This window comes from Cryptomeria japonica, chromosome 5 (assembly GCF_030272615.1).
Source record: "Cryptomeria japonica chromosome 5, Sugi_1.0, whole genome shotgun sequence".
Taxonomy (NCBI): domain Eukaryota; kingdom Viridiplantae; phylum Streptophyta; class Pinopsida; order Cupressales; family Cupressaceae; genus Cryptomeria; species Cryptomeria japonica.
Window position 1 is genome coordinate 125,522,317 of NC_081409.1, and position 15,120 is coordinate 125,537,436.

Here is a 15,120-nt window from a genome sequence, read left to right on the forward strand (position 1 = left end):
AGAATCATATCGCAATCAAGTCTCATATTGCAATAAAGTCTCATATCGAAATCAAGAATCATATCGAAATCAACTATCATATCGCAATTAGTTGAATCAATCAATCAATCCAAGACGCATATCAAGCACCATATCGACAAGTTTGACCCATATCGACCTTTGACCCATATCAACCTTTGACCCATATCGATAATCAGTTTGACCCATATCGACGTTTGACCCATATCGACAATCAAGTTTGACCCATATCGAATCAATTTGACTCATATTGATTAGTTTGACTCATATTGACCTTTGAACCATATCGACACGTCTCATATCGACAATCAAAATCCATACCAACGAGACCCATATCGAATTTGAACCATATCGACCCGACTCATATCGAACAATGACTCATACCGACCCTAAATTGACTTTTCGACATCGCGCATCTCAACGGACGCACTCGACACATATCAACACATCAAAAAGGTGCAAAACATCATAACGAACCCAAAAATAAAATTTGCACGTGTCAAAAATTTCAAAAATTTCAAAAAATCTAATGCTGTCGCAAATGCACTAAAATAATCGATAAATGCGCTAAAGCAAATGTGTTGTACGATCGGACAAATGTGCTAATTAATCTAACAAATGCACTACGGGAAAATCAAATGCACTATGCCGTATGACAAATGCGCTAAAAGATTTAAAAAATAAAATAAAAAAGAAAATGCTTTGCCGTACAAGCGAAAAATTAGAAAATCTAGCCTAAAAACATAAAAATCTAGCTAAAAATTCAAAAAAGGGGGTTAGAAATTCGAACTTACTGGTGGGCCGTACTCTGCTTGTCTCTGGTAGCACCTAACTCGCTCGAATAGATGTTTGTGGTAGGGGGGTTCCATTTCTCCTCTCCTCTCCAAGCTCCAATCTCCAAATGCCAAGTGCACAAATGAGGTGGAAATGGGCCCCTTGAGGGTTTATATAACCCATGCTGATGTAAACGATTGTGCTGCCTCGATGGATGTGTGGGGCATGTACGCGCTATGCCCACATCATTTGTTCACCATTTTCACTATTTCGTTTAATAAATTTATCAACAGATAAATATCGAAATAATTTAAAAATTCCACAAAAATCGAAAAATTTAAAATTTCCAAAAATTCCAAAAAATTAAAAAATTAAGAAAAATTTAATCATCGAAAAATTTCAAAAATTGTTGTGCATCACGACACTGCCTTGAAAATCGTAATTTTGATTGATGATTCCCTCGAGATGACGGTCATCTAAGTAGGACTCTAGCTCTCCTTCTTCATTGAAGGTGGTAAAATTGAAATGTCTTTAATTGTATAAATAAGTAGGATTCTAGCTTTGCCTCTAGGACGAGGAGGTAGCGAGGGTGTGATGGGTCCTAGGAGAGATCCTCCTTGTGGCAGTGCAGGTGGCTCTGGAGCTAGGCAGCCGGATTCAGGAGGCAACCACTCTTAGCCTCCTCCATGATGATGATGATGTACCATTGATGTATTTTATTGATTATATACACGCATCATTGTATCTTTGACGATTCCCTCGAGATGTACATTGTTGTATTTTGATTGATCTCTTTGATAATATACACATTGATTCATTGATAAACGTTAATGTCTCTTGATTCATGGACTTTGTCAAGCAAGATGGAAGACTCTTCGTCATCTAAATAGGACTCTAGCTCTCCTTCTTCATTGAAGGTGGTAAAATTGAAGTGTCTTTAATTGTAATAAATATTTTTATGAAAACTTCAACACATAATCTTTATTAAAAATATTTTTAAAATTAAATTAATATTTTTCAAGTAATTTAACAATCCGCAACAAAATAACATTGTGAATAAAAATACATATCTTAAAATCAAAATAAACTTATAAAAATCTAAGTAATAAATAATTTTAAAAAATCGATAAATTTTAAATTTAAATTACAAAACCATTAAATTATATATATTAAAAAGTTAGAGCTAAATCAAAGAATAATGATTTATTATTTAAATCACCCAAACCCAAAATTAAATGAAATTTCCACGTTTCTAGGAATGAATAAAACGTTTTATTAATAGCATTAAATAAAACTCTATGAGGGAGACAGCCGCCCTGTCATCATCCACTTCATTCCAAATTTATTCTTCGAAGACCACCTTGTCATCATCGGCCTAAAACAAGCAACATATAAATAAAATCAAACACAATTTTCAACTCCCCCTCAGCTGAGGAGCAAAAGAATTAAATATCCCCAAAAGAAAGCCACCTAAATCTTAAAAATCTGATATGCACTGTATGTTCAGTACAAACCATTTTGAACGGCAGATAGCAGCTGAATGACATTTCAGTGCACTGAATTTTGATGACTGTAAGTGTATTCAATACATACAATTTCATTGGATGAAGCGAATAATGGGAAGAGCAATGGGATGGTTTAGCAGGTTTTTGAGATGGTGTTGTGGGTGTTTTGGTTTTAAGAAGGGGGGCTCTAAGGCTGTGGCGGGTCCTTTCTTTTTTGGGAAGAGATGTCTGTCTCAGAAGTATTTGTTGAAGTATATAGCCGGAGAAGCTTTCAAGGGATCGCAGGGAGATGTGTATGGTTATTCTACAGCGCCAGATAGCCGCAGAAAGATTCCTGTCAAAGAAACCAATGTAATTGTTAAAACAGAGGTACGGCATTTTTGATTGTTTGTGTTCTGTGTTGCGACCTTTTATTCCTGTAAGCTCAGAAAGTAGATTAGCACTTTCTAAATATACAACTCGATGTCATTTTACATTTTTTTTTTCTCTAAATAATATAACCAGTCCTAGTTCTTCCACTGACGAAATCTCACCCAACAATTCGTTTGCAGTGGCTTATTTTTTTATATTTTATTTTTTAGAAGTAAGTTACTTAGTGTAAGGAATTTATATTTTACTGTTACTGTTGGTAGGGTTGGAATGCCTTTTTTGAAGTAAGTTTCAGTTTTCTTTAGATTGATGTGGTTCATTTTATTTTCTGGACTGAAGAATTCCAAGCGTTTAGTTTCCCACCTTCAGAGAATTAAAAGATGAGAGTTTTGTTTTTATGGTCGCTTTTACAGCTTTAGTTTTTTTTCTCCTCCAGTTTATGTACTGTAGAATAGCCCTTGATTTTGTGCTACGTGGACAATTTTTAAGCCAGTGCTCTTCTTGTGTTTATTGCTTTTAATTTGTTTTTTCAACTGGTTAGGGTCAGGGCTCAAATGTTACCCACACTTACTAGTACCCTCAATTTCAAAGTTCAGATGCTTGGAAATTCTGCAACACGGGATACATACTGCACAATTGTAGTGACTTAGGAATTTTACCCAATAACAGAAGTATTTTCCTTTTGATTTTGAGCCATTAGGTACCATGGCTAAATTTCTAACCCAAAATTACTAAGATTCTCGAGTTCAAAGTTCAGCTGCACAGAAATATCCAGTAGACCAGCAGGTTTATGTACTGGGTAGTTTTAGTGACCTGGAAATTTTGATGTACCATCACCTATTTCCTATTTTAGTCTATAGACTTAACAAATTTTGGTTATCATATAGCAATGTTGTACATTGGACTCAGCTCGTGTACCTGGTAGCTCGACATTTTTAGCTTTCATTGATGTGTCGATGTTATCCTTGTTGTGAGATTCTGATTATTCCATGTTATTTTTGTGGATGATGCACACACACACGCACACACTCTCTTGGAATCATTATACTTGTTTATTGTGATTTTCTTCCTGTGTACTTCACGATTTCATATCAGAGATGATTGATTATATTTTTGTTGGCATTTATCGTCTTTAATAGAGTAAGTGATGATGGATTACTGACCATGTGTATTGATGCATTTTTTTATTGATGATATTGCCAAATTATAATGGGGACTATAAGGGTGTTACTTATGCATAGATTTGTAAGAACCCAACCAAGAATCTTTGTTCCAAACATGCAATATTGCTGATTTTACTTTGCAGACATTTCGTCAAACACTTTGCATACAAGCTATTATGAAGAACTTCTGATTATAATCACTCAGAACAGCTGTATCTGAAATTCTAGACGATTTGTTCATCATAAACACATACCAACATTCATAGAATAGCTAAGTCATTTTGTCAAACAGTTGGCAAACACTCAAGAGTACTGGAAACAATAGATAATGAATGCCATAACCTGTTGTTCCGGAAATCAGAATTACAAACATGCAAAAGTTTATTTCTCTAACCTCTGAATGATGCCAATTACAATTGCAATAATGGATACCAAAGATGGTACACTGAGTCTAGATTTAATAACAATTAGGAACATTAAAGCAAACAATTGGCAATTTTAATTTGGCATTCAATAGCAAAGATTGCTGATAATAAATTTGATTTTACATCCACCAATAAGTCTGCAATAAAACTGAAACAACATCTGACCTCAAGGACTGTAGCTGCAATTATTGGTAGATAATGTTGAAATGAAGCTTCCTGCGAAAGTGAATTGCTGTGACAAAATGCCTTTCTCAGAAATCTGTTCCAGCTTGTATGTCAATGATGTTTTCTGTTGGAGACTTCCCAAACTGGCATAAACTCACCCCAAACTGCTGTATTCCATTTAGTGGCTGATTGCAAACCGCCAGCATTTTATTTGCACATAATCTCCAAATAATGGCGGTCAGAAAATTTAATACTCAAACCCCACAACAATGGCATCCAAGAGAAAATAAAATGACCGTCATAAATTAAAAATACTTTCCGTACAAATTTATAATTTGCTTGCAAATCTCCAAATAATCTTTCAATCAACAATTTGAGAAGCAAACTCAAACTAGAAGAAAATAATATTTCTTTCTCACACAATCTCTTTCAAATCTTCATCAGTCTGCACACTTGTGACTTTTGGATGAATCCACCAAGGATGGGTTAGGCAGGTTTTCGTCCATGAAACCAATATTTTTTTAGAGTTTTCGTTCCTAGGTAATCAAAGTTGAACTACTTGCCACTTGGCAAAACTTGCCAAGGCCTGGAAAAAAAAACTTGGGAAAAACTCGGGAATTTAAAAACATGCTTAAATTTAATAAAAAATTCATTTTTTTTTGCAAAATTTAATGAGAAGATGCATCCAATGAGTCAATAAATGAGAACACAAAAGAAACAAGCTGATTCTAGATATATTTAAATGCGAAGTATCCACAAAATCGCATCCTCATGAGGAATGCTGATCGCTGGAAGTCTGGAAGCAAAATAGTAAATAGTTTTTGTAAAACCAAAAGTAAATACATCATTACAATTACAATTTCCTCTTCCCAGCTCTAGCAAAAACTGGGGGAGAGGTAGAACTAGAGTGTCTAGTCCTAGAAGTCTGCAATGGGCGTGACTCGCGTGACTGTGCCTCCTCGCTCGGTATGGCTGGCTCATCCTCCATCCTGGCTGAAGCTATGTCTCCACCTGCTTGTGGCACTGGCAATGACTCTTCATCCTCATCCTCTTCCTCCTCAATGTCATCCAGCATGAAACCAAATCCACCCCCCTCCTCCTCCATAGACTGCCTCTCGAAATCAGTGATGTCATTCTCGGAAAACAATGGAGACTGCTGCTGTGATGTCCAATCATTGTAAGGATCTATATCATCAAAGTCAATTGGACCACCTTCTACTTCCTCTACCTTCCTTACGCGCAATCGAAGATTATATTGCACGAAGACAAGGTCATTGAGGCGTTTTTGCGCTAACTTGCTCCTCTTCTTTGTGTGGATTGCTTCAAACAAGCTCCAATTGCGCTCACAATTGGATGAACTACAATGCTGACATAAGACTCTGAGGGCAAGTTTTTTGAGATGTGGGGTGTTTCCACCCCAATTTTGCCACCGAGCATCTGCAAAATAAAAAAGTTTGAAAAGTTAGAAAGCAAAGAGAAAAGAGAAAACATAATTTATCAATTTATCAATCACTTTAGATCCTAAAATCCAAATGGCAAATGTTATACCTGGGTTTGAGTGGTTCTTCCTCTCCTAGCCAGCTATGAAGAGAATAGCTTACTCCTTGCTTCCTCATAATTTTGGAGTTCGCCCACAATGAGGTCTCTCTCCTCAACATCGGGTACCATCCTTTCAATGCATGTAATGAGGCTCTCCATAACCTCTCCATTAGGATCTGAGTAAGAACCCCTGAACCTAAAACGAGGGTTGAGGAAGTACCCTACTGCATGAATGGGTTGGTGGAGCTGATTGTTCCACCTCCTATCAATAATTTCCCAAATGGGATCAAATTTGAGTCTATCCCCCTTGTAAATTTTTTTGATAGACTTCTTGGTCCTATCCATGGCCTCATAAATTGATGCAGAGCATCTTGATCATCCAACCAAGAACCTCAAATCATTCGTGAAGTTCAATCATCAACACAAATCTTCCAACATGTTAGAGGCATTGTCATATATTTCCCAACAAAATCATCAAACAAAGAACCATTATCAAATCTTCTCCATAGATATAAATCCATTATGATTGTAGATCCATATATTATGCATTAAATATGAATCATTTAAACCTTTCATCTATTCATTTCTTGCAAATGAAAATCAAGAATTTTCCCAAACTATGAAATTGACTCTATTCTGGTCATGAAATTACAGTCATGAACAGTCATTAATAACTCTTAACATATTAATCCCCAAGACAATCGCTCCGGTCAGATTATAGAAATGAGAGTTATAAAACTTTCCTCCAAATTACAGAAAGATCCAACGGTTAAATCTAAAGTTATGATTGTTTTTCCAAAACTGGTTGCCGTGAATCAGGGTTTTGGGTAGTTCCAAACGGTTTTCACCAAAACTCTCATAACTTTCTGAAAAATGCATGAAATCAACTCAAACCAAAAGCAATGGAAAGATTATTAAATATACTACACTATCATGATATAAATACACTTGTTTTCATGTTGTACATGGCTGCACAAGGCCTGGAAACAAGAGGAAAAACTTTCAAGACCACCAAACAAGAGATTGAAACAATGAAAATATGATACCAAAATGTTTCCAATGCTTTCCAATTCCTTCTCCAACTTTTACATCCTCTTATGAACGACCATTATAGAGTTTTTATAGCCTTTTAATCTTCACATGGAAGTTACAACTACCCACCTTCCTCTTATGACCATACAACTTCCCATTTTGGTTTTTTTACAACTTTTGAAAAGTTGCATTTTACAACTTTTACAACTTTTGACTCAAATGACTTTAAACCTTCAAAATAACCTTCAAAACATATTAGGATGGAATAATGATGTATTTTTGTCACCATTTTACCCCTCCAAGGTTATTTTATACAAATATTACCAAATGACTAATTCAAGACCTTATTGGGACAATTTGGACAACTCATTACAATGGGCTCTTTTAGCCGTACATATTGATTCATATTGACTCAAAATGACATTACAAATGAAAATCTAATTGAATATACTTATGAATTGATTTTTATCCTCTTATAGACTCCTTTTGTGCCTTTGTGTTAGGTGCTCCTGCACCATACTCCCGATTTTGAAAAAGTTTCCAAGTCCCTTGGAAACATGGATGAAAATAACCTGCAAGAAAATTTTGAGTGAGATCTTCACCTTTGTCTTCATTAATCTTTGTCTCTTCATTATTTTTTCATTATCTATATGCTGCTGCAATCTCCCTTCAATAAATCTTCTTGTGACTCCTTCCAATGGAGTGTGTATGGCTGCCATCAATGGTGCTTTTTCTAACCATATGTCCACCTCTTCATGCTGCATTATCTCACCAACAACCGCTATGCCTCACCTAGGAGTTCTCCTCTTTGCCTCTCTACCTAGTCTTTTGGCAACCAACTGGACCTCCTTCTCAGGCCCCTTGGACCATCTCTTGTGGCCCCATGACAGACCTTCATGTCTGCCTTCTTGCAGCTAGATGGATGAGCACCTTGCAACCAAAAACTCATCAGCAAAAACCAAATAACAAATCCTTCATGGCTAGGTCCTGGTGTGGATTGCCTCCTTCGGCGCTCTACCCACACACTCAGGCTCTTCTAGCTCTGATACCAATTTGATGCTGAGCATCTTGATCGTCCAACCAAGAACCTCAAATCATTCGTGAAGTTCAATCATCAACACAAATCTTCCAACATGTTAGAGGCATTGTCATATATTTCCCAACAAAATCATCAAACAAATAAACATTATCAAATCTTCTCCATAGATATAAATCCATCATGATTGTAGATCCATATATTATGCATTAAATATGAATCATTTAAACCTTTCATCTATTCATTTCTTGCAAATGAAAATCAAGAATTTTCCCAAACTATGAAATTGACTCTATTCTGGTCATGAAATTACAGTCATGAACAGTCATTAATAACTCTTAACATATTAATCCCCAAGACAATCGCTCCGGTCAGATTATAGAAATGAGAGTTATAAAACTTTCCTCCAAATTATAGAAAGATCCAACGGTTAAATCTAAAGTTATGATTGTTTTTCCAAAACTGGTCGTCGTGAATCAGGGTTTTGGGTAGTTCCAAACGGTTTTCACCAAAACTCTCATAACTTTCTGAAAAATGCATGAAATCAACTCAAACCAAAAGCAATGGAAAGATTATTAAATATACTACACTATCATGATATAAATACACTTGTTTCCAGGTTGTACATGGCTGCACAAGGCCTGGAAACAAGAGGAAAAACTTTATGGGTGAGGTTGTGGTGGGTTTGTGGATACGTGGGCCACGTCGAGAGCCCACTATGCCCTCAAGTGCTTCTTGTTCTTCTTCAATGTCAATAGAAGCACCTTGAGATTTAGCTATGGCTGATCTCATGGCTAGCTTTGCCCTCTCCCTTTGAAATTTCTTCTCTTCCCCAGCTACAAGTAGGGCATTCATTTGTCTTTTTATTTCAGGAGTGGTTCCTATGCATTCTCTAGCGTCATGCTTGTCTATGCCTGCAAGGTGGTATTTGAGGTGGTTGATGCCTCCATAAAGTATTTTTTCACTCTTTATGCAAATAATTGTCCCAGGATCCGGTCCCTCATAGGCATACCTCCAAGCCCTATCTCTAGCACCTTTAGGACGGATGCCTATATAGCCATATGGGCATGGTTCTTGTGGCCAATCAGAACTTGCCATAATTAATGCTTAGTTAACCTACACATACAAAGTGAAAAAAAAAGTTAACATTTTAGTTAAACAATTTAGCAAACTATCTAAATTAGTTGAAAAAAATTTAGACATCATTCAAAGTTAAACAAAAAACAAAACTATTAGGGTTTGATTTTTTTTGAAAAACTAGACATTCTTAAAAAAAATAGTGAAAAAATCAACAAAACTTGTCAAAACTAGTGTTAAATCTTGTTCAAATAACTTACAAAGATTTTAGACTACTTAGAAATGATTTCTAACTCATCTAGATTCTACAAAAAATAAATACAATGTTTTAAAAAAGCATAGGAAAAAAAAAACACCAACTTGGGAATCTGATTTTTCTTGAAAAACCACCTCAAATCCCCTTCAAATCCACTTGGAATTTGCAAGAATTGCTCAAAATCACCTTGCAAGAGTGTTGGAGTCACTTTTCCCCCTTCTCAACAAAAAACCCAAGCTAAAATGACGAATAAAATAGTTTTTTTGACGTTTTTCGCTTTTCTGTTGTAGTGCCGAGTTTTTGACAAAAACTCGCTGAGTTTTCAGCAAGTTTTACTCGCGAGTTTAAGTTAAAAAAACTTGCCAGGGTGGAAAACTCGGCTTGTTTTTACAACTTGCTGAGTACCTTGTGAGTAGTCCAACAATAGCTAAACAGTAGCTTAGACTCCCAAAGAGGGTTTCACCAAAATGAATAACCAAAAAATGAATCAAATGAGTCTTTTCAACCTCTTTTATAACCCTTTGTGGAGTTTTTTAGAAAATATATTTTAAAAACACCTTTTAAATGATAATCCTTTTTGCTCCAAAAGGCGGCTCTAGACTCTAATTAAATAATTAATATAAGTTGTCTTTTAATTTTTTCTTTTCGAAAACTTAACATTTAATTATTTTTCGCACCTCTAGCTAAAGTTACGGAAAATTCAAAAATAGCTCGAAAGTGAAATTTGAATGCACCAACATACTCAGAAGCTCCCTAGAGATCCACCTTCATTAAAATTGATACTTTCCAAAAATATTCCTCCAAGAAGTTTGGAATGCACCCGAAATGACAAAAGTATCATAGGAAAGCATCGATGGACTCATCTTGATTTCTTGAACGACAAGGGTGGTGCTCTCAAATAAGTTGGAGCTCCCAAGGATATTGGAAGGCCACAAAAAGGGGATATTACATTTCTCCCTTCCCAAAGATTGCTTGTCTTCAAGCAATCTAAACCTGTATGCTAGTACTAGGATCCCAAATGAATCTAAATAATGCTCCAACATGTTTTTGTTGCACCATGTGATAAAAATTAACCCTGCAAATCAATATTCTCTATTGTATTAAGAAGCAATCCACCGATCATATAAATTCTTGGATCCCAAATTTGTGTATTATCGTATAAATTGAAGGGAAAAGGATGAGCATATCTTATCATGCCACCACCACAAGTCCATTTCAAAATCATTGCTATATGTAAACATCTGAATTGATTCACTTGTACTTGAGATTGAATGATGCTCATCAACTATGTATAATTGATCACACATACCTGCAGTGCCTCCCAAACATGATTAATGTTGGGCTGACAATATAATCCTTTTCGACAGCAACAACTTACTTTTCCCCTCTTCTATGAAGTCAAATTGAGTATAATTATAGCTGTCCAAGACTGGAAACAATAACTCACTTTGATTTTTCCAAAATCAGCAATCTGGAAAGAGGATAGCAGCTTTAATACTGAAATCTACTAACAAAAATAGGGAAGATAAGTGCTGGAATCATATCTGTAAAATCTTAAATTTCTTCCCTTTTAATCACCAACTGAAAATTTCTCCATTTCATTCTTGAAAACACTTACCAACTTACTTGAAAATAATCTCTATTATGATGATGTAGTGCTACCTTGATACTCCTATGCTCTTCAACTATAGATCTCTAGGGCATACTTGAAACCTTTTTATGATGTGTTGCTTACTTGAAAATTTCTGCAAGCTGCTGGTAGCCTTCATTAATATCTGGTGAGATACTTTTCTCATGAACATGCCTCTCAACATGGTCATCTTGGAACTTCACTTCAAAGAGTAGGTTATCATAAGGTATCCCTATATCCATCTTGATAAAAGGGGAAGAAAAAGATTGGTAATTACTCATTTTTTCTTACTTGATCCAGTCTTCATCTCGATCTATATCTGTATAGCTATCTTCAGATACATTTGGCATACAATGGCTTCATTCACTAGGAAAGTATCTCAAAACTTTCAGACTATGGAGTTGAAGTTCAAAGTGGATGGAAAGAAGGTTGTGTTGAGAGGTATGTGCAATGGTGCTCTTAGGATCGTGTCAGCGAAGAGAATAGAGAGTATTTTTAGACATGGTGAAGTGGCTTGGGCATATTTCATCTAAGGTCCCTACAAATGGCAGTGGTCAGTATCATGTGGATATTCAGATAGTGTTTTTGATTAAGGAAAACAAGTTTTTAAGGGACCAGAAACCCTATACAAGACAGGTTTTAGAAGGACCTGCAACCCAAACCGAAAGATAAACTTGAAAGTCCACTCAAAGAAATAGAACACAAAAGAGACATGACACAGCCAAACACAAAAGGGGGAACAACATAAAGGGACACCCAACAAAACCCAGCTGGCTGCAAAAGACAGCAGCCCCAACCCAATCAGGACGGATCAAGAATTTGATCTGCCCTTGTGGGATCGAAGAGTCATATCAAAAGAGGACTGGGACAATTTAGATTTTTTGCTTTTAACAGTAATCCATCCCTCCTCAACCCTAGCAGCAGCCTTTTGCCAAGAGGATGGGTCCAGAATAGAGGACCTCCCATCACCAAGAGGAACAGAGCCAACATCCAGAGAGGTAGGGACAACAAAAGTCATATTCAGATAGTGTTGGATAAGCACAAATTGGTCTTTAGCGAGATTCCTCCATGGAGACCTCTAGATAGAGGTTTTGGGCATGTCATTGAGTTAGAGGAGGTATCTAAGCCCGTCATCACTACTCACCTTAGGAACACTGAGAACTTTAAGGAGATAGAAAAATCCATCAAGAAGCTACTGGATATGGGGCACATTAGACCTAGTTCAAGTCCCTTTGGTTCGTTAGTTGTCTCGGTAACGAAGGACGAGGCCATGAAAATGTGTATAGATTACTATGCCTTGAACAAAAAGACCATTAAGAACATATACTCTATTTCTAAGATCAATGAGTTGCTAGATGAGTTGTATGGTGCCATGAACAAAAATATTAGTAAGACTATAAGAACATATACCCTATTCTTGAAGATTGATCTTCAATCGAGGTATCATCAGATTAGAGTGAGGGAACAAGACATTCATAAGACAATATTCAGGTGTCACTATGGGAACTATGAGTTTCTAGTCACGCCATTTATATTGACCAATGCTCCTGCTACTTTCCAGTTCTGTATGAACCGTATTTTTGATAAGCAATTGTGGAAGTTTCTCTTGGTGTTCATTGATGACTTACTCATATACAACAAGACTTGGGGAGAACATTTGAGACATCTTGATGAGATTCTGGGCATTATGGAGGCACAATCCTTGTATGCTAAGGCTTCCAAGTGTGAGTTCAGAATGATAGAGATTCTCTACTTGGGACATGTGATTAATACTTAGGGTGTTCACGTTCATTAGGAAAAGATATAAGAAAATTTAGATTGGCCACCATCGAGGACACTGATAGAACTGTGGGGCTTTTTCGGTTTGTGTAGCTATTATTAGAGATTTGTTAAGGGGTTTTCTTAGTTAATAGATCTCACCAAGAAAGGGGCTTTCAGGTGGACGAATGAGGCTCAATAGGCATTTGATAGACTTAAAGAGGTAATGAGTACTTGTACCATTGGCTTTACTAGATTTCACTTTGCCTTTTGTGCTGGAGTGCGATGCTTTGGGTGAGGGGATTAGAGTAGTCTCAATGCAAAACATGTAATCCATCACTTATGGGAGCCGAAAGCTCTGGGTTACAGAGAGACTTTATTCCATCTACGACAAGGAATTGCTTGCCATCATGAATGCGTTGGCAAAGTTTAGGCAACATTTGGTAGGTGGAAAATTTGTGGTTATAACAAATCACAATACTTTGAAATACTTCTTAGAGTAGAAGGATTTGAATGAAAGGCAACAAAAGTGGGCCAGTAAGGTACAAGCATATGACTTGACGTAGAATATGTTGAAGGGAAAAAGATTATTGTTGTAGATGCTCTATCTAGGAAACCTGTTGTTTGCTCTTTGACCAGATATTTTAGCTATTTGGAATGCTCATCTTCTAGTTGAGCATTCCAAAACACCTTTGCATGTGAGCTGATGGATGGTAAGGTTCAGGATGACAAATATAGGGTAGTAGGTGATATTATCTACTACGAGGACATAATTTACTTGGTCCTTAAGTCAAAGCTTAAGGGAAAGATTTTGTGAGCCATTTACCGTACACTTTTAGCAAGACATCTAGGATATTTTAAGACACATGCATATTAGAGAGTGGGTCTCATGGAAGGGCCTCAAGGATGATGTCTTGCAACATGTTTAGAATGCATGACTTATCAGTAGAACAAGTCAAAACACACTTTTCCAGCTAGTTTGCTTCTGCCATTGTCAATTCCAGAACATGAATGGAGAGTGTATCTATGGACTTCATTATTGGTCTACTGAAGGTACAAGGAAGAGATTGCATTTTTGTGGTAGTTGATCAATTGACCAAGTTTGTACATTTCTTTGCCATTTCATTGGTGTATAAGGCACTGTAGGTTGTAGAGCTGCTTTTTAGGGAGGTGTTCAGATTCCATGTTTTGCCAAGAAATATAGCCAGTGACAGGGATAGCAAGTTTTCCAATGCTTTTTGGCAAAAGCTATTTAGGTCAATTGGAATTGAATTGATCCCCAACACCAGTTACCACCCTTAAATGGATGGCGAGACAAAGATTGTGAATAAATGGGTTGAGGGATATTTGTGTTAATATGTAGCAGGGCAGAAACAGGCTTGGATCAGGTGGTTACATATGGGTGAACACTGTGACAAACACCATCTATCACATGTTGATTGGAATGACTTCCTTCAGAACCTTACATGGATATGATGCTCCATCATTTTGGTTCTAGCTTTTGGTGATAACAGGGCTCCCAAAGCTAAGGACTAGATTCAAGAGAGTGAAGACATCCTTAAGACACTTGAGGATAATCATTAGAGTGCTAGAATCAATAGAAAATTTATGTATATAGGCACCAAATCAAGTGAAGGTTTAATGTGGGAGGCTTGGTTTTCTTGCACCTACAACCCTACAAGCCGTCTTCCTTAACGAAAAGTGATGCAAACAAATTAAAACCTTGTTTCTATGGCCTTTACAAGATTGCTTAGAGAGTGAAATAAGTAGCATATGAACTTGTGCTACCAGAGAATTTTTGAATCCATAACGTGTTTCATGTATCATGCCTAAAAAAGGCACTAGAGCAACATATTACATTTTAGTTTGAGCTTCCACCTTTGGATGAGGAGGGTAGATCGGTTTTGGTTCTTGATTTGATTTTGGAGGTCAGAGCGAGGAGATTGAGGAGTAGAGCAATCAAGGGGTATCTTATTAGATGGAGTGAATTACTTATGGAGGATGCCACTGTTGCAAGGTGTGCGCCCTTGGTCTCCTTGTGTTGTGCGGCGTAGTGCTTGGGTTTGCAACATGGCTTAACCGCCTCCCGTGGATTCATTAAATCTCGCAGTTGTATCAAACATTAATAGGTCAATCTTTTGGTGCAACGACAATCGTGTTTCTAACAAGTGGTATCAGAGCCTAGGTCACGGGTTCAAATCCTTCTCTTGCACTAGGGGGGTTGTTGCAAGGTGTGCGTCCTTGGTCTCCTTGCGTTATGCAGAGTAGTGCTTGAGTTTGCGACATGGTTTACCCGTCTCCCATGGATTGATTAAATCTTGCAGTTGTATGAGGCATTAATAGGTTGATCTTTTGGTGCAACGACAATCGTGT

General features: G+C 36.8%; 1 protein-coding gene across 1 annotated transcript in view; it reads left to right on the plus strand.

The window, feature by feature from the left end:
• The first annotated feature begins 2,197 nt into the window (after positions 1 to 2,197).
• LOC131068394 (serine/threonine-protein kinase GRIK1) overlaps positions 2,198 to 15,120 on the plus strand; it is a 119,013-nt gene continuing 106,090 nt past the window's right edge. The window contains exon 1 of the mRNA XM_058003576.2: positions 2,198 to 2,666. Within this exon, the coding sequence (XP_057859559.1) occupies positions 2,397 to 2,666 (270 nt within the window). The 5' untranslated portion in view covers positions 2,198 to 2,396. The remainder of the gene's footprint in view (positions 2,667 to 15,120) is intronic.